Below are 23,310 nucleotides of genomic sequence, written 5' to 3'. Positions count from 1 at the left end.
TCTAGGTGGTTCCAAAGAGCTGAAAAAGCCTCTGATTAATGTGCCAACTGTTAGTGGAAAAGCATCCTCAGGTCAAGTCAGCACTAAGCCCACTGTCTTGCAGAAAGAAACCGGGCCTTGGGCTAGGCATGCATAAAAATATTTTCTGCAGTACATAGACCCCAGTGAAGGTAACCTGTTTTGAGAGTCCACTATATGCCAGGTCTTGTGTTGGGGGAGGGCAGCGTTGAAGCCACCGGGAATCTGGCTGTAGTTTAGTCCAGTGTATCAGAACCCAGATGGCACTGATGTGTCAACACTTATTTGCTCCCTGCGGAGGACTCTTGTCCGGAGGATGGTTTCTGAGCCAGAGCTTCAGGGTGAGGTCCTAAAGCACCCCCCTCCTCCCGAAGTTCCCAGGGGGGTAACAGAAGACTTCCCTCCCTCTCTGGGCTCCCACGGGAGCCTATGAAGTGGGAGCCCCTGCCGTCAGGTTCCTGGATGCTGTGCCGTGAGGGCAGGCCTGTCTACTGCCTTTCAGGCCCCTTGGCAGCCAAGAATGCCAGCCGGGGTGAACACCTAATCCCATCCCACCCTGGCTGGGGAGGTGGGAGGCCAGACAGGCAGACCTGTGGGTTGTAACTCTGAGTCCCAGGGGTAGACTGGCCCCAGAAAGGAGCACAGGCTCTGTGGAACCAGGCAAACCTGGGTTTGTAAACTTACTAGCTCTGCAACATGGCAAAAATTCCTGAACCTTTTGGAGCCTCTCCGTATGATCTGAAAATCATGGAGAATAGTTTCTTCCTTGCAGAGATGTTAGGAATAAAATATTAACGCATAATATGGGACACAAAGTAGACCCAGAAAAAAAGGGCACTGTGCTGACCATCCAGCTGCCTTTTGAATGCCACAATCCCCGTTGTAAGTGCTGAGGCTGAGGTCAAGGGGCTGCGGGGCGGGAAGGGACAGCTTCATGCCTGTGGCCTGGCATCCTGGCCGCCCCCCTCCGCAGCTGGGTGAACCCGTGTAACCCCTGTCTGGAAAATGGGGCCAGTAGCACCGCACCCCGCTGCCGATCAGAGGATCCGATGAGACAACACACATGATGCTCCCGGCTCGGTGCCTGGCACACACTCTATGCTCAGGCGACAGGAGACATCATCTTTCCTCGCCTAGATTTGTCTCTGCGTCTGTGAGGAATATCCTCTTCTGAGCTAGAAACACCAGGTCCCGGGAGCAGAGAGCCATGTAAGGCGAGGTCTGCAGGGCGCCACGGTATTTAGGGTTCAGAAGAGTTTCTACTGGGGGACCTGTTCTTCCGGGAGGAGACCAGGTGTCCTGTGACACCCTGTTCCGGCATTCCTGGCCCTGTTCCCGGGCAAATGGTCACCCTAAGATACTTCTAATTCCTTGAGGGGGTGAAAATCGATCTCCACCCCCCCCCCCGCCTATTCCCTGTGGGTTCCCATGGGCAGGAGAAAAAAAAAGTCAACTTCTCCTGTTTAATTAACTCCTGCAGAATATGAGAGACATCTCCTCCCTTAGGAACTCAGTGTGTGTGTCAGGGGCCTGGATGGCTCAGTCTGTTAAGTGTCTGACTCTTGGTTTCCGCTCAGGTCACGATCTCCTGGTTTGTGGGTTCGAGCCCTGTGTCCGGCTCTGTGCTGATAATGTGGAGCCTGCTTGGGATTCTCTCTCTCTGCCCCTCCCCTGCATGCTCTCTCTCTCTCAAAATAAATCAGCATTTTAGGGGCGCCTGGGTGGCTCAGTCGGTTGGGCGGCCGACTTCGGCTCAGGTCATGGTCTCGCGGTCCGTGAGTTCGAGCCCCGCGTCGGGCTCTGTGCTGACAGCTCGGAACCTGGAGCCTGTTTCAGATTCTGTGTCTCCCTCTCTCTGACCCTCCCCCGTTCATGCTCTGTCTCTCTCTGTCTCAAAAATAAATAAACGTTAAAAAAAAAAATTAAAAAAAAAAAATCAGCATTTTAAGAAACAAGGAAAGGAACTCTGTGCATGTGTGCTAAGTGCTGCTGTGTGCCAGTTCTTGTAAGAAGCTCTGGGGTCTACCGGGCTGGTCTCTGCTGGTAGCATTTAGTTAGAAGAGCTAAAAGCCATGGAGGGGGTGTGCTCTCTGTCTGAATCTCTGCTCTGCACTCTGCCTCCCGGGTGACCCAAGTGACCTCAGTTCTTGGGGCTTTATGCCAATTCTGAATGACCTGGTGCTCACTTCTCATCTGATCTATTTTGTGGCTTATAAAATTCTTCTCAGTTCTTTTGTCAAGACCCTGCACATCTCCTACCTCTTGCAGAAGATCTTTCCAGATCTCGGCAGCTGAAGTGAATCTCTGCCCCAGGTTCTTCCGTTTGTCGGCCTGGCCAGCTTTGTTACGGTTATTTTTGCAAGAAAACATTTACTGAGCATCCACTCTAGATCTGCATCTGAGCTCATTTCCTAAGTTTTGAGGTTTTCTTCCCCCTTCTCCTCTCTCCCCCTTCTGTCTTTACTTTTGTGGTGTATGGTTGACCCTGCTGCTGTTAAACGCACACATGGGGCGTCTCCACAGTGAGCAGCTGACCACCTGTACTGTGATGGGCGTTACACAGTTGTCAGGAAGGCGAGTGACCAAAGCTAAGAAACCGGGCGAGAGCGTGCCCCGGCCAGGAGGCAGTGACTGTCGTTCAGCTGAGGCCTGTAGGGGAGGGTCTGGGGAACGAGGTGACCCCAGCAGGGCCAGGGGAAATGTTTTGGAGGTGTTTTGGGTAACAGGTGGCAACCCGACCCAGTTAACTCTGCCGTCTCCAGGGTTCCCGTGCTTGCACTGAAGTGGACGTCGCTTGGGGCACCTGGGTGGCTCAGTCAGTTAAGCGTCCGACTCTGGCTCAGGTCATGATCTCGAGCTTTGTGAGTTCAAACCCCTCAGAGCCTGGAGCCTGCTTTGGATTCTGTGTCGCCCTCTCTCTCTCTCTCTCTGCCTGCCCCCCCCCCCCCCCATGCTCTGTGTGTCCCTCTCTCAAAAATCAACATTAAAAAAAAAAGCGAACATAGTTGCAGAAGACCCAAAAGAACACATTCGAATGCACCTTTGTGTCTAGAAAGTAAAAATGGGATTGCATAACACCTGGCGGGAGAGGCTCCGGTGACCCTCTGCCCAGGTTTCCGTTCCTTCTCCTTCATTTCACTTGTTTCCCGCTCTCAGAGCTTCCGTCCATGTGGAGGGAGCTCCACCATTGCAACTGCTGGCCTCGCTCTGCCTCTGTTCTTATCTCGTCTGTAGACCGAGGATGAATAAGCTGGCTGTGCTCAGTTCGTGTACGGTCTTTGTCCTCGCGGGAGCCAGGCCGCGCCCGGGAGGCCGGCTGGGGACGGTGCTGCCATCGTGGCTCCCCTTGCCTGGTTCCAGCGGTCAGGCAGCAGGTCTGTCTGGCTCTCACACTAAGCTACAAATGCTTACTTAGCTTTCACCGGCAATAAAGGTACTGTTTTGGGTCCCATCTAATATTTTCAAAGTCCCCACTTTGTTTAGCACCTGGTGGGAGGGGGGTGGTTACCAGGGCGGCTTGGGAAGCTGCAGCAGAACCTAACAGGTAAGGCAGGGCCCAGTCCGAGACACCAGTCCCTGTGGTCCCCGGCTGCTTGGGATATACTCTGTTGCCCGACACCTGTCTCAGGTGGGTAACCATGAGGGCTCCGCCCGCACTGGCCACGTGCGTGTGCTTGTCCCCTGGGTAGAACCAGGAGCCCCCGACTCAGTTTTGTTGGGCCCTAGAGACAATGATGTTCTGATGACAACCAGCAGTTTGAGACAGTCACTTCAGGGCATTAAACAAGCAGGGATTTCCATCGGGCCACCGGGAAGTCCCGGTTTCTAGCGGCAGGAAGTCTTGGTTGCAGCTACGATCGACATGCATTGTGTGTCGGTGTCATGACCTAATCCAAACATTTTACCCCAGTCGGCTTCATTCTACGGGAGAGCACTAGGCCCTAAGCTGACACGCCTCGGTCAGGTATTTAGCCTGTGTGAGTTTTATGTCTTTCATCTGTAAAATGCAGGTAAGGGGCACCTGAGTGGCTCAGTCGGTTAAGCGTCCGACTCGATTTCGGCTCAGGGCTTGATCTTCTGGTTCGTGGGACGGAGCCCCATGCCGGGCTCTGCAATGACGACGTGCAGCTTGCTTGGGATTCTCTCTCCTCTCTCTCTCTCTCTCTCTCTCTCTGCCTCTCCCCTCCTCGTGCACTCTCTCTCTCAAAATAAATACTTGGCTCAGTGTCTGGAGATCTGGTAGGTGCTCAATAAATCTCATTAATTTGACTGGATTTAGTTCATTACGAAACAAATCAGGCTGATTTGGAAGACAATGCTGTAAAAGAACCTTTGGGTCTGCACTAAGACATGCTCGCTGCTATGGAACCGCGGCCGCCTACACTCTCCCTCACTAAGTGATCTCGTTTTCCTGGCACAGCAGACAGACGTGGATTGTCCCTAATGACGTGATCCTCCACCTTGGGAGCTAAAAGCTCCAACGAAACATAAAAAGCCAAACTAACCGACCCAGCACCAGGCTTTCAGTCCCCAGCCCGCCAGGGCCAGGTCCCCAGCACGTCAGCCCGCTGCACCGTTCGTGGCCCTTCCCTGCGGGACAGACGGGCCGCCTCCCAAGGGCTGAGGGCGCCGAGGGCCGGACCAAGCCGGGACGTACCTGTAATTGTGGAACCAGTTGATGACGGTGCTGGTTTTCAAGTTGAGCTGGGTGGCGAGTTCCTCGATGGTTTTTGGTGACGGGTATGGCTTTTGCTGATACGCTCGCTTCAGAGCTTCCTTCTCTTCAGGAGCCAGCACCACGCGGGGTTTCTTCAGCTGGTGCTGGGGCTGCGGGCTGGCGCCCTGGCTGTAGTCGATGCCAACGGAGGGGGGCTCGCAGGGCTGGCTGTCGCTGACCGAGCTGTGCCGCCGCTTCATGTAGGCTGAGGGAGGGAGAGAAGGCGGATTGAGGTGCAGGCCCAGCCAGGAGATGAGCCCGGGCCCCTGACTCCCAAGAGCGCCACGGGGCGCTGCCGGCTCACACTCGTGTGTACGTCGTGGCAGCCGGCCGTCCGGCCCTGCTCTTCCAAGAGCGTCTCGGAACCCCTGGGCCAGAACCTTTCTGAAACCCAGCCCACGTTCGCCAAGCGCCTGCTCTGTGGGAACACGACGTCGCCGGCTGGCCCTGCCTGGCGGCTCAGTGGGGGACGCGGGGAAGCGTACCGGCGACCCCGGGGAAGCGCGGTGAGGGAGATACCAAGGGAGGGAGGTACCCAGCTCAGCCCGGGGAGGGGTCAAGGGAGGCTTCCCAGGAGAGATGGTGTTTAAGCTGGATCTTGAAGGCCAAGGGTGATTAACCAGAAAAAGAGAGGATGAGGTGGGAGGCGGTAGGAGACTGTTCCGGAAAGTGGGACCGGCAGGTGTAAAAAAGAGGGCACAAGGGCACGAGACGGCACAATTCCAGAGTGTGTATGTGTGTGAGCGTGCGAGTGCCCGCGTGCGCCTGGGGTGTGGAGGGGGAGGGAGGAGCCGGAGAGACGAGCAGTGCCGGGGTAGGCTGGAAGTTTGGACTTTACCTCAGAGGCAGAGGGAAGGAACGAAAAGGTTTTAGTCGGGAATGGTCTGATCAGCTGCATGCGTTTCGGAAAGGCTGCTCTGGCTGCAGTTTGGAGGATGGAGCGGATGGCAGGGCTGGCAGGAAGGTGCTCCGTTAGGAGGTAAGAATGAAAAAGACCTGAACTGGGGCAGTGGTGGTGGGACTGGAGAAAAGTCCAGAGGGTGTGGAGATGGAAAGGGCCAGAGCTGACAGGACGGTGGGGGGGGGGGGGGGACTGACGCAGGAGGGGCTGAGGAGGGCGGAGGAGCCCCCGGTCCCAGGCTGGGAAGTGAGGAGGGTGCTCGTGTCTCTGGGTTGGCGCCACGGAAGAAGGGAGAAGACGGTGGCTCGTCTTGGAATTGTGGAGTCGGAGGGGTCTCTGGGTTGCCCACCTGGAGATGGCCTGTGGGCAGTGAGACAGGTAGGTAGGAAGCCCAGAAGAACGGCTGGGCCAGAGAGAGGGATTTTGGACCACAAGAACACAAACTGTGGTCGTGGTCCGTGCCGTCGGTGAGAAAGATGGGGGCTGGGAACGGAACCCTGGGACATCCACAGGCAGAGAGCACCCCCACGAAGAAGCAGCCACGAGGGATCCAGAGATGGGAGGAAAACCAGGAGACAACGGTGGGAGAGAGGATGAGATCTACAGTGTCAGTGCTGCAGTGAGTCTGACAAGGACCCCGGAGACCCTCTGGCTTTAGGAGATAACCAGAGACCGGGGGGAGCAGGCAGAGCAGAGCTGTGGGAGCAGAAGAATCCAGGTGGCTGTAGGCCGAGTACCGAACGGGAGGTGACGAGGTGAAGGCAGTGAGCACGAGTTGCTATTTTAAGACGCCTGAATGTAAAAGAACAGCGAGAGACAGGATAGTTTCTAGAAGGGCCGAGGGTGGATCTGAAGCTGAGAGCGAGCTGATCGTGTTTCCAAGCTGAGGGGCGAGAGCTGGCGGTACAGGTGAGAGAGATGATCGCTGCAGGTGCACCAGAATGGCGTCTGAACAGGACAGGCGGGGAGGGCTGGAGGTACAGACGAGCTTAGAGGGGCTGTGGCGGGGAAGGCTGGTGGCTGGCGTTTTCCTGCTGAAGTAGGAAGGCAGGAGTGATGATCTGAAGTGATGGGAAAGGAAGGAGTCTTGGAGGGGTAGAGGAGAGCGGTGGAGAAAACAGGCAGAGCACGAACCCGAGGTTGGGATCTGCAGGGGGACGGGGAATGGGAAGGCGGGAGAGAGACGGCTGTGTCTGGGACAATGGCAGGAGGAGGTAAGGGTACCAGGTAGCAAAATGATGGGGACAAGGGTGGGAACAGGGATCGGCGGGCCTGGAGGCAGAATGAGCCATGAAACATGAGAGACATGGAAAGACAGAAGGACAGCAGAACGTGGTCAGGGGGTGGGGTGCCTGAATTTAGTCTCTGAGAAGTAGAGTAGTTGTGGGTGACAGCAAGACTTGGGGAAAAGCCCATGGTTAAGGAGATCAAAGAACTTGAGGCCTGGCCCTGGACGGGGTCTGAGGGTCTTAAAACACCCCTGAATGAGGTGGGACGTGGGTACGGAGGAAGCAGCAATCCAGAGGCCATGGTCTTGAGAAAAAGTCCAGTAGTGCGGGGCGGGGGGGGGCGGCTGGAGGGGGCTCGGCGCTTCAGGGAACATGCACCTGCCCTGGGGGACTTGCCCTTGCCCTTGCTTTTGGGGACAAGCAGGGTCCTTGTGCCCTTGATATGGCTTTTTACTGTGGAAGGACTGCAGGGGGGAGCAGTGGGCAGCAGTGAAGTAAAGGGGACGTGCCTTCAGATTCAAGTTCTCTGTTCTCTCTGTGCTGTTGGGGCTTCATCTGCCCCGTCTGTCCTTATGCATCACCTGTCCCCAGCTATGCTTCAAGTTAAAAACCATTCGGGTTTGAGCCAATAAGTCCTCCATAGTGATCTTTCTAGTGGATTAGCTTGGTTGGAATAGAGTCTGCAAATCCTTGAAAACTTCTTAAAACTGATGGAAGATGGGAGGTAATATTATTGAATAGGAGGAGCGGAGTGGCCAACATCTGGGACGGGATCCTCCCACGTATGCGGCGGGAGAGGGGTCATTGCCGCCCCTGCGTACAGGGGAAGAAACCGAGGCCCGGAGAAGCGAAATGCTGGGCTTCAGGTCACACAGCTGGTAAGTGACAGGACTGAGGTCTGACCCAAGTCCCTGCTGGGCAGTGCTGTTTGCCTTGAGCTGCCTGATGGTGGCCAGTGCCCCGGCCCCGCAGCACGGGAGCCACCCTTCAGCAGCACTGATGTTCAGGTCTCAAAAAAATGTTACAGGAGAAGACTATGGATTGTCAGGGTCCATCTGTAGCCACCAGGAAGAGATACTGATGAGCTAGCCCACGCTGTACGGGCGCATGTCTGGGGGCTGGTGGCTGTGTGGACAGGTTGGTTCAAGGGCCGTCTCGTGAAGGGACGGAAAGCAGAAGGCAGATCAGGATGGAGACAAAAGTTTATGAAGAAGGAAAAAGAACAATAAAAGATTGGAGCTAACGGGAGAAGCAGCAAAATCTTTCTGGAAGAGAGGGAAGCATGACGCACGTGTGAACCCCATAGTCTGGATCACCCGGTGCTCACTTTTTCAGAGTCCAGCCTGGGAGCATGATGGACTTTCATCTGCTTTAGAGGAACCCAACTTATTTTAAAAACTGTGACATACGGAGCACTTAGGTGTGCTGGTGGTTAAGTTCCGTACATTCTTTCTAATGCTCACAAACCTGAAGGAGGTCATATTACCATCCCCTTTCTACAGATGCAGAAACTTAGACTAAGGAGTTACTTAACTAACTTGCCATTTTGTGACTGACCTAGGACACAGCTGAGAAGGCAAATCTTCCCCCAAAGAAAACGAAAATCATACTGTCAGTGGCCAGAAAATGAGCCTGGTAAGCCAGCTGCTGCCACTGGGTGGACGGACGGTAATCGGCAGAAATTCCAGGGAAGTGCTGTGCTCGGGGTCACCCACTGTGGTGAAGGCTCCTCCAGTGAGCATCCCTACTAGAGGGAGAAGACAGTGGGGCCACAGCCACTTTTCGGGAACTTGGGACGTGGGGAGGGGCCTGGGCCTGGCTGAAACAGTAACTCCTTTGTAACACAAGATGGCGCCCAGAGCCCGTGCGGAAAGAAGGAGGCCTGTGCCGCCCCCCAGAGATCTACCTGTGGGGGCAAGGGTCCTTTCCTAGTGGCCTAGGAGAAGCACGCCAGGGAGGTAGAACCAGGGCTGTCCCCCTCCTGACACCTGCAGCGACGGGAGGCTGTGCAGGAGGTGGCCTCGGAGGACCGGCCACAGGGAGGGGTTCCCCAGCACAGGGCGCAGCAGCCTCATGGAGCTCAAGGTGGCAGGCCCCGCCCCTTGACAGCGCAGAGAGCTCTAACATTGCTTGGGTGAGCACTGATAAGTGTCGCAACTCGGTGATGGATATATGGGGTTCACGATGCCATTCTACGTCTTTATTTGAAATTTCCCCAAGGGGGAAATGTTAAAAAAACCTTTGGGGGTGATGCGGCACCAGGCGTCACATCACGTGCAGCTGCCCAAAGGGTCGCGGCCTATGTCAGAGCCGTGGCCTACACACCGGGAGGCAGGCCAGGGTCCACTGGAGGGCCCTGGGTGGGGTGGAAGGCTGCTGCCTGGGCACAGGGCCCCAGTGTGGCTGATTCTGGACAGAAGGCCGCACAACACACATCTGAGAGCACCAGCTTCAGAGCCTGATGGCCCGTGAGTGCGGGTGCCGGCTCCCTACTTATTAGGCCAGCGGTTGAAAGCAGACAAGTCTCATAACGTGAGGGCCTCATCTCTCCTGGATAATATGCCTACGCTAGACAGAGCTGTGTGGACTGAGTCAAGTTTGGGCACCGCGCCAAACAGGAGGCCCTCAGGACCCGAAGTCTCTGTCCTTAGACAAGGCCTGACCCCACAGAGCTCTGGGAAGAGACGTCAGAGGTGCCTGCTTCCTCCTGGAGCTCCAGCCCTGGCTGGGTGACAACAGTGCCACTAGGCCGGCGGCGAACAGCAGACTCCCTTGGTGAACTCGGGACGCAAGCCTGGGCTTGGTGCCTGGCCCCCGGCTCAGACACGCACGCCTCAGCCACGTGGGTGGGTGGTGCCTCGTTCCCACATCTGAGGGACTCGGGTTCGACCACTCCGTGAGCTCAGGCCACCGTGCCCTCCGCGGGGAGGAGCAGCAGGTACCAGTACAGACCAGGAGACAGAGAAGACATTCCTTGCCACCACCAAGGTGCCCCTGCTTTGGGATTTCTCCCGTGTTGTGGCCTCCGGGGTGCGGGAAGGATGCCGATCAGCATCCGAGAGGGCTCCAGATGCGCACGGAAAGAACAGCCACGCTTGGCCCTCAAGGAGGCTAATCCCACGCAGCCCCACAGCCCATAAAGTAACAGCAAGAGGGATCTGTTCTGGCTGGAATGTGCTCTTCCGGTGACCAGGTGGGGTGACCTTAACGGAGGCACCTGGCTTCTCTGAACGCGGGTTTCCTTATCTACAAATGTGTTTATAAATGAGCTTTCCGATAAGACGGGAGACGGAAGGCCCTGGCTGGTGGTCCACATGCAAGAGACAGAGCTCCCCAGGCGCCCAGCAAGGCAAAGACAAGAAACAAATGGGCCGCCACCGAGTGCTGTGACGCTCGCTTCTTGGTGGCCTGAAACAAGAAAAGGGCTACGCTGACCACCAGGGCGACCATGAAGAACTCTCAGAGTGTCCCCCTCAATGCTAAAACGTATGTGGGTTCAGTCGGCTGGGTAGAAAAGTCACACACCTTCCCAGTCCTCTTAGGTACTCCTCCGTTGATAATTGTCAGAAGAGACCCCCCCCCCCCCACCTCCCCCTCCGCCTGAGGGCCCTTCGGCCACAGATCAGTGCCCTTCGCTGCTCTGGGCGAAGGCTTTAGAAGCGACGGCGCGTCTGTACACGAGAAAGCAACGAGCCGGGGCAGGCGCCGGGGCTTACCTTTCTTTTCCATCCGTTTCATGTCCATCAACTTCTCCACGTTGTTGGGGTCATTCAGCCATAGCTGCATCCGGACGAAGGGCTCCCGTCCCTTCAGACTGAGCTTGTGCCAGGGTTTTGGGCGAGCAAGGAGGTCGGAGACGGAGCCTTGGGTGAGCCCCAAGATGGTCTCCCCAAATAAGCGCTGACCTGGCGAGAAAACGGAACGGAGAGAGACGTCACTACAGAGACCCAGGGATCTGGAAGGACAAGGTTAAATTCAGGCACGGGTTGAAAGACCCAGAGTCTGGTCAGCTGGGTCCCGCCTCGGAGCGAGCGCTTGTTAGAAAGCGCTCTTCAGCCAGACTTGTGACGAACTCCACTGGTGACGGAGACAGTATCACTCCCGCGTGCTGCTGGCACACAACGACGTCTCTCGCAAAAAAGCCTTCAGGCTCTGGAGGCACCGAGGCCTGGATGACACCGGTAGCGCTTATCAGAGGTGGTTAATCCCTCACCCAAGCTCAGGAGGTTAATAGCGCACGGGGAGCCCTCTCTTATACAACCTCAAACCACAGGGCTGTCTGGCTCCTTTCACGATTAGCAAGGTTATCCGGTCTTGCTGAGAAAACAGGCCACTTGACCCAAGGTCACAGCAGGAAAGAGAAGGAGAAAGAGCCCCTTAGCGCCGTTTTTCTGAAAAGCAGGCCATTTCCAATTCTAAAGTCTATTCCCGCAGTCTCAGCTGCCTCTGCTGACTGGAGCTCAAAGGCGATCGCAACCCCTTCCTCGAAGCCTTTTCTCCGAGGCCGTGGTGGGCAGCCCGCTCCCCAGGCCGATCAGAGGGAATTCTGCTCTGGAGAGCACAGCGACACCAGGGCTGCTGGGTTCGTCAGAGGCTTCAAGAGAAAATTTCTCTTCTCTGAGAGCCATTCAGCCTCGGGTGAAGAGGGGCCGGCACTTTTGAAGGCGCAAATGAGAATGCGGCACAACCTGAATGACCAGATGGGTTCGGAACGTGACCAACAGGACTTATTAGGCGGAAATGGAGACTGGGATCAGACAGGCCGGCGCTGGGTACCACACAGAGTAGGGAACACGACACCTGGGTCCCTGAGCGGCAGGGTGACCGCGGATGACAGGCTCATGGGCTCCCGTCTTCGAGAGGGCAACACCACCCCCTGTGCTCCCAGGGCAGGTGTGAGCAACAGTGGAGTACCTCCTTGTAAAAAAGCGGGGCTTCAGGGGCTCCCGGGGGGCTCAGCGAATTAAGCGTCTGACTTCAGTTCAGGTCGTGATCTCACGGTTCGGGAGTTTCAGCACAGAGCCCGCTTTGGATCCTCTGTGTCCCTCTGTCTCTGCCCCTCCCCTACTCGCACGCACGCACCCTCTTTCTCTCAAAAATAAACGTTAAGAAAAAAAGAGCAGGCCTTCAAGTGGAAGTCTACAGCCCGGAAAGCACTGGATTTGAGATATTATTATTTTTTGTTTCCATCATTTTCACTTAGGGATACATTTACCGATTTCGTAAACCTGTGGTTCCCTGCATTTCAACGTTTTTTTTTTTTTTTTTTTTAATTTATTTTTGGGACAGAGAGAGACAGAGCATGAACGGGGGAGGGGCAGAGAGAGAGGGAGACACAGAATCGGAAACAAGCTCCAGGCTCCGAGCCGTCAGCCCAGAGCCTGACGCGGGGCTCGAACTCACGGACCGCGAGATCGTGACCTGGCTGAAGTCGGACGCTTAACCGACTGCGCCACCCAGGCGCCCCTGCATTTCAAACTCATAGGGCCTATAAGCGTCCTAAGTCCTCACCAGATTTTTGCTGTGGTAGTTTTAAATAAATTCTATCTAATTCTCATCTGGCAAATGAATCTCATTTACATTCCAAGGAGCTTGGGATGGTCAGGAAAGTGGATATATGTGTACACGGCTAGTTACTACTTGCTTGACCCACCCGGTTGTATGGTGGGGGGGATTATTCTTGGAAACCTGTACTGCTTCTAGAGCTTTCGCAGCGGTGGCTCTCAATCATTTTTGGGTCACAGACCCACTTGAGAACCCGAGGGACGCTACCTACCCTCTCTCGATAAAATGTGTGCACGCACATACTCTGCTTATGATTTCCAGAGACTGACCCCCGAACGTCTCAAGATCTCAAGCCAGAGGTTGAGGACGCCTGGGTCTGACAGCTGCATAATTCAGCGGTAATTTGGCCCCCTCAGTCCCCACTCAGAGACCCCCAGCAGGGGAGATGGGCTCTTCCTCGGAGAAGCTAGGACCGGCTAGAGCTACCACTGTGCTGGCTTCTCAGCTCCACGGTGGCGCTGCTCCGGAGCTCTTCCGGAAGTTCCTGCTCTAAGAGGAGGCAGTCATCTCTCTGGAGAAGTTTCACCCCTGAGAGCACTGACTTACGCATCACACGGCATTGGCGGTACATGCCCAACACCGGCTGAAACTCCAGCAAGGATGGAGACACGGACGGGAAGGCCAAGGTGGAGGCTTTCATGCTCGTGATCTCACGACTGCGACCTTGCAACTTAGCAGTGGGCTAACGGGCAGAGTTGTCTTCAGCCGCTTGCCCACATTTACAGAAAACGACACTTCCTGTGAGAGGGTGGGCGGCAATAAGATATCGGGCCTGCTTCTATGGACTCGTGATGGGACTGTAAGGTAGGGGAGGACCCAGGTCTAGGAATCCCTGAATATTTCTTTTTTTTTTTTTTAAATTTTTTTTCAACGTTTTTTATTTATTTTTGGGACAGAGAGAGACAGAGCATGAACGGGGGAGGGTCAGAGAGAGAGAGGGAGACACAGAATCGGAAACAGGCTCCAGGCTCCGAGCCATCAGCCCAGAGCCCGACGCAGGGCTCGAACTCACAGACCGCGAGATCGTGACCTGGCTGAAGTCGGACGCTTAACCGACTGCGCCACCCAGGCGCCCCAATCCCTGAATATTTCGATCATTGATGAACATATGGGGGCTTCACAGCCATTTCATTTTTGTGAATTAACTTCATTAAAAACGTTCCCAGCTGACACCGCTTCTTCCCTTGTTCTGGTTTGCACAAGCGGTGGGGTAGAGAACCTCAACCAGGCAAGCTGGCCACCTAACCCCCCCACCACACAAACTTCCCCAGACTTCATTGCTCCTTCCTTCTTGTGCTATCCCCTGGGAGAAACAGACACGCAGGGCCCCTCTGAAAATTCCAGCCGCTCTTCGGGGCTGTCTTAACACGCACCGCACACAACACTCTTCCTTCCGTTGACCTTTACACTCGGGAAGTAAGGACAGAGTGTTTGGGGACGGGCTGTTTCCATTCTCTGGGTGTCTACGACCAGGAGAATCCCATCTGGTCAATGCTGTACCATGGGGGCACGGAAGTTTAAAATGACCAAACACTCTTGATATTCCGACAGACAAAGCCAAAGCCCGTGTGCCCCAGAGGCTTCAGAGAGAGCTGCCTCGGGTGGGGCACGCACGAAGCAAAATGGCCTGGGTCTGGGGCTGAGCCCCAGTGAGAGGGGTGGTGAACTCCGTTCCACCGAGGCTACTGCCTCCCAGTGGAGGGCCTGGGGAAGGGAGCCGGCTTCCTGGAGCAGCAGGGAGGACAGTAATAGACTATCAGCTGCCAGGCGCGGTGCGAAGCAATGGCTTCTGCTCATAAGCCCCCGTCGGGCATTGCCGTCCCAGATTTACAGGGGAGGCTCTGAGAGTGGCTTGCTCAGGATCACAGACACAGTCAGAGGAAGAGCCGAGACGTGAACCCCGTCTGTGGATTCTTCCAGTATGCCATCGGGATGCTGCTCCCGCCCGGCAGCGCCCGTGAGGACAGGGGAGTTGCACCGGGCATGCCCTGGTCAGGGCGCACGGGCGTTGGCTGAGACGTCCTGGTGGGCGCGCCGGGGAGGGAGCAGGCTGGGACCGACCGCCCTCGGGAGCCCTGGTATTCACAACTGGAGGGTGTTTTATGTCCTTAGCGATGGCTTACAAACGTTTAAACTCACTGGCTGGTCCCTGCACCCATTCTTCCAGAAACCACCAGGAAGCCACCCGCCGCCCCCAGCGTGGCAGCCGGGGAGGGCACCTACCGAGGTTGTTGTCTGTCAGCACCTCCTTGACTCTCTTGGTTATGCCGTAGGTGTCCAGCTCGGGAGACATGGCCACCAGCTCTTGAATGCTGAGGGCCGAGTGTCCGGAGAGAGGCAGTGGCGTGGCGGGCTGGGAGTCTGAGGCGGGCGGGTCGCTGGGCTCCGGAGGCTTGCCGTCCTTATTCGTCTCAATGGGGGGACAAGGCTGTTGGACCAGTTCGGTCAAACTCTTCACTGATTCGCTAGAGCTCATCGGCGACTCGGGCGCAGGGCTGCAGCTGGCAGAGGTCTTTGGAGTGCTTTCTGTAACGAAAGGACACGAAAATCTGAGGCTGAAAATAGCTGTCTCTCACCATGAGCATTACTTTCCTTACCCAGGAAATACATTAAACGCCTGTGCAAGAAGACAGCATGGCGAGCTATTGGGTCTATGGCCTGAGAGAAACTTCATCTTCTGCATTAAAAAATGAAAAAACAAACAAACAAACAAGAACCCTGAAAACCGCAACAGAAGAAAAACTAGAGGTTTGAACAAAAGGGATCTGAAGGCTTAAGACAGGGGCATCCTGTTGCGAAACTGCTGTCGTATTAACCATGGGCCATCACGGTCATGACGTCTTCCGGCGGGACCCCGTGATTCCAGAATTCAGAAGTCCCTCGGCTAAATTATAATCTGCATCTTATATTCTGTCCCTAATTTTCAGAACAAAATGAACGGGTGGATTATTTTAAATGAGGGCGGCCCACGACGTGTGGTTAGGAAGGCCCCAGAAGAGGAGACCTAAGGCCTCGGCCGCTGGCCCCAGGGGGGCCCCCCCGTGCTGAGTCCTGGGACTCCCTGTGGGTTCTTGCTGTGATCCCAGAGGGCTCTCCACAGCACCCAGCCTGGAGGGGACCGACAGAAGAGAAGCACTCACTCTGCTCCCTGTCAAACCCCAGGACGTGCTTCTGAAGGCCAAGCTCTGTCACACACGCTGGCACCGGGAGAGATGGGGCCAGAGTGGCAGTCGGGTCTCCATGCTCTCCCTTCTGTCCTGGTCCGGGCGCCCAGTAGGGAGCGCCACCCCGTGCCACCCGTGAAACCCAGCCTCCATCGGAGTCCTAGGATGTCTGGAATGAAGGCTTTGGCCATTTCCTAATTACCAAATACACAGAAAGGCTGTGTCCGGGAGGAAAACGCAGAGTGAGATAGCGCTAAGGTCCTATTCGAGGCAAAGTCAGCTGATGGCTTGGTGTCTTGGGACAGGCTCCCTCTCGCCGCCTCCCATCAAGCCTGGCACGTAGCAAGAGCCCATGTGCCACGCGTGAGGGGCCAGGCCAGGTCCTGTCACTTGGGCTGTATGGCCTCAGAGAGATAAGTCTCAGGAAGCAGGCCCCTCACGGGACATCAGAGCACCTGGGTGGCCCCCAAAACACTCGCTGCTTGATTAGACAAAACGGAACATGGAGTAGTGACTGAATTTCAATTGGCCATAGAAGTGGAGTGTCCTTTGCTGGACATGTCACATCCAAGATAGCGACCTGGATCAGACGCAGGATAACGACCTATTCTGAACTCAACGAGACGGGAGATGCATTCTGAATACAAGGGATGTTTTGTGTGAATACCTAGAAAAAATCCCAAATGAAACAACTTCAATTCAACCAGTGAACCTGTTCATTATCCTAAACAGGACCAGGGTTCCACCATCACATAAACCTGTGTCCTCAACCCGGAAATTCTGGTTTAAAAAAAAAAAAAACCAAACACAAAACAACCCGCTGGTTTGTAAAAGATGTAAAAGAGCTAGACGTAAACAGCGGAAATGATCCGTATCAATCTTGAAGGCAATATGAATCCTACAAATCGGATTTCTTCTCTCTGCTCACCTCCGGGTCATCGTACAACTGGATATAAAACCCAGCAAATGTTATTTTTGTGTCTGAAGCAGCAAAGAAATTGTACTGTAAATTTGCCCCGATCCACCCATGCGAGGGACCGATGTGGCAGACCATCCATCTTGCTCACTGCACACTGTCCAGGACGGCATGAGTCCCCACATGATAAACAGATTCCTTCTCAGGTTTGTGTCCTGTAACCCACAGCAAGGTCAAAAGCATGGCTGCCTGGCTAACAAACCGCACGGTGCCACCGCCTGGTGCTTCCCCTGTTTTGTCTGGTGCCGGCCGAGACCCAGCTCCCGAATCCCCGGACGGCGGCGCGTTTCTTTCTCGCAGGCATTCCCGGCCAGTACTCGTGGGGATTTTTGCCACGCAGAAGCCCTGAGAGAACCGAACAGAGGCACTGGCCGCACGTTACTGGCGTCCCTCTGCGCTCCCAGCCATGGCTGCAGACAAAGGCAAGGCCCTCAAGATCAAACCCCACCCCCCCACCCCCGCGCTGGGCCTGGAAATGTACCGGGAAAGTGCCGCTGGGCAGGTTTGCATTGGATCTCCACTCTGTGTCGAAACTGCAACTGACAACTCGGAGCGGAGTGCTCTTTCCGGGGGACGATTCACGGACCGACACGTGCACACACACGCCACTGCGCTCTCGGGTCACGGAAAGCAGATTGGGCCCACGTGTTTGGCTAGGCACGGACAGATGCAATGGCAAATGGCCCCGTGGGAGACGCCACAAATCCTCACGCAGAGAGCATCACGTTGGAAAGGGAGTCATTTCTTTAGAAAGCTGTTTCCAGGAAGCCCTACGCTCCAGCGGCCGGACCGGCACCACAGCGGCTAATTAACCAGAACCAAGCCCGTTTTGGTGGGAGCACCACAGAGACAGGCTCTAGAGCCCCTGGCAAGGTGGCCCGGCCTCTGGGTGCAGGAAGGACAGGTGGTTGCCTGTCCTTGATCATCTTGACAGAATAAGAAACGTTGTCAACAGAAGAGGATAGTACTTTTTTTTGTTTGTTTTCCCCCAAATCACCAAATGGAGGCCTCTGACTAAAACAATACTTTTTTTTTTTTGAGAGAGAGAGAGAGAGACAGAGCACGAGCAGGGGAGGGGCAAAGAGAGAGGGAGATACAGAATCCGAAGCAGCTCCGGGCTCTAGGCTGTCAGCACAGGGCCCGAATCGGGGCTCGAGCCCACAAACCAGGAGATCATGACCTGAGCCGAAGTCGGACGCTTCACCGACTGAGACACCCAGGCGCCCCTAAACCAATACTTTCTTGAAGGAATAAGGTTTTCTTCCACTCCACGTAATTACAAGTAATTTAGAAAACAAAAAAAGGAGGAGTCCTGGGCTTGGCATTAAGATACAAACTTGGGGGTAGGGCTACCTCTGTTAGCCAGCTGTTTTAACATGAGTATTCTCAACTTCTTGGAACATCCTGGTTTCCTCATCTGGAAAATGCAGACAGCGTTGTAGTGAGGAATGAACCTGGCACATGGTTGGTGCTAAGAAACAAAACCCAAGTTGGATGTTTTGGTGTTTTTTTTTTTTCTTTTCAAAGCAGTTATTAGGGGCATCGATCGGGCTGGCTCCTTTGGAAAAGCACGTGACTCTTCATCTTGGAATTTTGAGTTCAAGCCCCACACTGGGTATAGAGATTACTTAGAAATAAAAGCTTTAGGGAAAAAAAAAAAACAAAAGCAGTTATTAAATTGTATTGAAATACATTTGTTTATATAAAGGGAACCTACATTCAGTATAAATCTCCTCCTGATTACTGCTGTTTCTTCCACAGTTCCTGGTGGATACCATGGAGATAACATTCTGGCAGAGGTAAGACTGTAGGGGCATAAAGCAGATCAGGGTGGCGGGCAGGACTAGACTACAAAAGGGTCCCAGGGAATTCTGGGGGGGGGGGGTGGGGATGATGGGATTCTTCTGTGTCTTGATTGCCAGAACTCACGGGACACTTCCATGAGCCAAGAGTGAATTCTGCTGTATGTAAATTACACTTTGGCACCAAGTTGCTGAGGACAAAGTTCTGGAAAGAATGAGATGTCATTCCCTTCATTCTTTCACCCGCTCCATAATCTGCTGAGTCAGGCCACTGGGCATATGGTGGTCACCTGGTCAGAGGTGGTCCTGCCCCCTTGGGGCTCATGCCTAGTGGGGAGACGGCCATTCGACAGAAGTACCTAAAGGGCAGTGGGGGTTCTGAGGTAGGACAGGGGGCAGTGGGCAGGCAGGGGACACTGATGTGGCATGAGGATCAGAGAGGTCCCCCGGGAGGGGGATGCCTCAGGTGCGCTTCAGGCACGAGCAGGAGTTAGCCAGGTGAGTCGCGAGAGGCAGGAGTGGCAAGGGAGGTGTAGACTACTCCGGACATCTGGTGGGCTGAGGCACGAGTGAAATGTCGTGTGGCAAGAATATGAAGCAGAGAGAAGCCCCCTGAGGCTGGCCGGTGCAGGGGTTTTGAACGGGCCCCGATGTCTGCTGTGACCCTCACGCACTTGGGAGCCAGGGCAAGGTCTGTTAGAAAGTGGGCCTACCCTTCACCCCAGCGGTGCTTCTCTTCTGGGGACTCAGAGCGGCCACCAGGATGTGTATTGAGGCCTCATGTGGAAGAACACAAGACTGGGAACAGGGTCCGTCGCTGGGAGACCGGGTCTGCAGATTGCGGCATGTCGATACAACATACTGCGTGCTATGTAAGCAGCGGCGAGGACGTCAGGGCTGGGGCCACACATACCGGCACCCGGAGTATGCTGGGGGAGCCCACAAAGCAAGGGACAGAATGAAACGGAGCGTAACGTTTGCGTACGTTGAGGGCCCATACGTACTTTACGTTTTGCATGGCTACGTAGATACGTAGAGGCGAGGATTTAAAATCATGCATGGAAACTGGGGCGCTTGGGTGGCTCACCCGGCTGAGCGTCCGACTTCAGCTCAGGGTCATGATCTCACTGCTCGTAGGTTCGAGTCCCGCGTCAGGCTCTGTGCTGACAGCTCAGAGCCCGCTTCAGATTCTGTATCTCCCTCTCTCTCTCTGCCCCCCCCCCCCCCCCGAGCATGCTCTGTCTCTGCCTCTCAAAGATGAATAAACATTAAAAAAATTTAAGGAATAAAATAAATAAAATCATGCACAGGAACGATAAACAGCAAATCCAGGAGGGGTGGCCTTCAAGGACCAATGAGATTAGGGAGAGGGATTCAACTCTATCTTTGAGGTTTTGTTTCTCTTACAAATAAAGGATTGGATGGTGGCCAAATGGTAAGGGTAAAGTTGGGTGTTGGAACATGGGTGCTTACTGCGTTATTCTGGGATTTTAAATATCACAGGCCTAATGTCAAAAAATAAGAAACCAATTCAGCTCCCTATTGCTTCAGAGGGGGAGAATGAACTTGCGAGCAGTGAGGCTGGGGCCTGGGGCCTTGTGGAGGCTGCAGTGCTGTAGGGGGAGAGCGGGTGCTGGCCCGCAAAGCAGACAGGCAGTGGGGTGGGGAGAAATATCTAGGTCCGAGACAGATGGAGGGGCTGATATGGGGAGTGGATGGAGGAAGAAGGAAGAGACAGGGGTGCTTTCCACGGTGGGGTCTGGGTACCTGGACAGAGTGCTATTCACTCTGGTGAGTGCCTTAACAGCAGGAGCCTTAACAGCAGGAGCACCTTGGGGTGGGGTGGGGTGGGGTGGGAGTGAGACCGTATTAAGAAGGCTTATGTTACCATCATTTGTAAAGAGCAGCTACCACTGAAGCTAACATCATTTCTCATGCACTCCCTGTGTGCCAGGCTCTGGGCTAAGGCTCACGAGAATGACCGACTGCACTCCTCGAAAGGACCAGAAGGGACATCCATGTTCCTCTTTTCACAGATATAAGAGGTCACGTTCAGCGACACAGCTGGGAACCAGTCTGTATTCATAATAGGCCACCTATATCGTGGGGCCATGCCTGCACCCGCGTGTCCTTTCGTGGCAGAAGAACCGGGCCTGCCTTCCAGGACACAGTTGCTCTGCGATCCGTGTCAACATGCGCGAGTCTCAGAAACACGGCGGTCAGGGCCAAAAAGCCAACCCACTACCGGGGTGAGGGAAGGGAACCAAAATGTAATTAGCAGCGAGAGAAGGGCGTTTACACCCGGCTGCATCAAATTCTCCTGATGGCCCCGCGATGGGAATATAAATCCTGCAACTCCAGGTAGGGAAACTGAGGCTCAGACCGGCAACATGAGTTGTCCAGACCACGTTGGATGGAGAAGGATCCGAACCAGATTGAGAGTAGAAACTCTCCACATTTCCACTGTCCTTTGTCTGGCAATTACGGAAGTATAAGCATAGGCATGCTTTCATTCATTCATTCATTTGCTCGCTCGCTCGCTCGCTCAAGCATTCTGAAAGCACCCACTCTGTGTCATGCACTCCGCTGGCACTGGGGATAAGTGAGAATCAGACACCCATCTTGCTTTCAAGGCATCTATAGCCAGGAGGGCGGGGACAATCGGAAATGGGTCGTCTGCATATTTGAAAAGCCCAGCCACAGAGTTCACGTATCCAATTTTGACAGCAATAGTAAGGTGTTACATTAAAAAGTGATCCATGTGGATTAGGGTTTTTTTTTTTTCTTTTTTCTTTTTTGCAAGGCTTCGAATCTTACACAAGAGTAGCTTGTAAGATTACAAGAAAGATACAGAAAGCAGAGACAGTGACGCGAGCCCCTATGAAACACATGAGGCATTCAGGAACTATAAAAGGATTATGAAAAATATTATATTCCAAAAACAGCAGGCAAACAACAGCTGCCTTAAGTTTCCCATACAAGCCAACTGAAAATCCTCGCCCGCCATGATTTCCAGAGACAAATCTCTCTGCAGTTTATCCGATCCACTGTTTAAATTTCCATACCCAGCCCTCTATCTGCAGTAATAATAACCCAAATTCCATTTAGTGTTCATTTGAGCAGTCAGGATAAAGTCGTTTCTTATTATCTCCCCACTGTGTAAAAAACAGCTTGAAGGTAGGAAGTCAGCAAGCATTTTCACCAAAAAGTAATTATTGTAAGTGACATTTTTACTGCTGGCATGCCATAAGGCGAACTGTGCATTCAGAAGGACAAGTTGCTGAAACAAAATGACAGGGTACTCTGTGACATTCTGACAAGAACCCAAACATTATTTAACTGGTGGCCGGTCTGATGCACTACTTTTCATTATGTCCATAGTTTAGGCTTTGAGCCCCTGCCAAGCCAGGAGATTCCAAGTGACTACAAAGACAGACAAGTATGGAAAGATGGGAGAGCGGAGGGAGAAGATGCGGGGGGGGAGAGGTTGGCCAAACGGAGCCGGGGTGCAGCGTGGTTGTGGTCCGGCACGTGGAAATGTGAGCAAGAGGGAGTCAAGGAGAAGATACAAGGGGGGTGTGGGGGAGAGGCAGAGAGTGGAAGCCGGGGGGGGGGACAGCAGCCTCGGCAGCTGCGGCCGCACAGTGGGGCGAGGACGTGCAGAAGGTTCTGGAGTGCCCGGTGCCGGCACCCTGGGTCCAGCGGGAGCTCTGGTGGCCTGGAAGGACCCTGCCCGGCTGCAGGCCCTCCTGGCTGATGGCGCCGACAGCCTCCAAGGCCACAATAGCGTGACCACTGGTCTGCAACACTTCTCAGTGGAGTTCGGATGTGGGTTGTGTGACGGAGCCACTGCACCCGAGCCGAAGCGTGGGGACTCCTCACTTTCCTCCAAGGGACGCACCACCCCTCTGAACAGCAAGGCTCATTTGCCCTCCTGTGTTTAGCCAGGAATCGACCAGGCCCGCACCACACCTCTTAGGATGTCCCCGACGCCACGCCCTGTCCCAGCGGCAGGGGGCGGCGTAGACGGGCTCCTCAGCCCCGATCCCTGCCTCGGGGGCTCACAGCAGACGCTCGTGGCCCCTCAGGACTACCGCCGACTTCTCCGGGCCAGCAGAAAACGTGGAGTTGTTTGTTTTTGAGTATGAGCAGCCTTTTGATGGATTAGCACGGGCTTGAAACCAAATACATGGATACTTGAATAGATGACAGAGCTTTCCGCACGCGTCCTACCACGTCCCTGGACATTTTCTACCGAGAAAGAACCGGAAGCAATCTAACCACATACTAACCACATCCATGCTACAAAACAGCCTTCCTTCTGAGGGCCGAGGCCTGCGTCTGATACCCCAGGGGAGTAAGTAACCCATTCCCGAGGGTCTCCCCCACCCACAGGAAGGTCCATTCCCAAACAGGTGGTGGCATCGAGCATCAGCACACAGTGTCCCCTCCTTGGGCTGGCAACACGCTTCGGCTCCAAGCCAACCTTGCCTTATATTGCTGAAACTCCCAGCAAACCTGCCAAATCATTTGTTTTTTTCCAATGGCAGAAAGGAGTAACCGGAGGAAGGTTTGGGGCAGGAACCCCTGGGGAGGACCCAGGAAAGGAAAGTGTCTCCGTCGGTCCTGGTTTCTTCTGGAATAGGGAACATCGGTGCTTTCTCTCCCACAAACCCGGATCCTACTGGGTCGCGCTGGCCAGGATAGAAGCGAGGGTGGGAAAAGACAGCAGCCCCAGCACGCGGCGGGTACTGAGCTGTGTGTGTGAACACAACATTTCTAATGCCTGCCTAAGGAACTGTTACAGTGACATTAAAGCCCACATCCTTTACTTGTTAACTGAGAAAACTAAAACAACTAAAATAAAATAAAAGCAAGGTTATTTAACTTGAGCCATGTAGAGCTTACCTCCCCAAACTTGATTTCTAGGCCACTTGA

General features: G+C 54.5%; 1 protein-coding gene across 6 annotated transcripts in view; it reads right to left on the bottom strand.

Annotated features, from left to right (window-relative positions):
• CUX1 (cut like homeobox 1) overlaps nt 1-23,310 on the bottom strand; it is a 365,770-nt gene that overhangs the window by 28,001 nt on the left and 314,459 nt on the right. For 3 of the 6 annotated variants that reach the window (XM_042970907.1, XM_042970906.1, XM_042970905.1), the window contains 3 exons: nt 14,654-14,956; nt 10,582-10,770; nt 4,676-4,940 (listed from right to left, as the gene is read on the bottom strand). The exons of the other annotated variants lie outside the window; for them this stretch is intronic. In XM_042970907.1, the coding sequence (XP_042826841.1) occupies nt 4,676-4,940; nt 10,582-10,770; nt 14,654-14,956 (757 nt within the window). The remainder of the gene's footprint in view (nt 1-4,675; nt 4,941-10,581; nt 10,771-14,653; nt 14,957-23,310) is intronic. 6 annotated transcript variants of the gene reach the window in all.

This window comes from Panthera tigris, chromosome E3 (assembly GCF_018350195.1).
Source record: "Panthera tigris isolate Pti1 chromosome E3, P.tigris_Pti1_mat1.1, whole genome shotgun sequence".
In the NCBI taxonomy this organism is placed as follows: domain Eukaryota; kingdom Metazoa; phylum Chordata; class Mammalia; order Carnivora; family Felidae; genus Panthera; species Panthera tigris.
The sequence above is the reverse complement of the archived record's forward strand: the minus strand, read 5'-3'. Positions and strand labels throughout refer to the sequence as shown.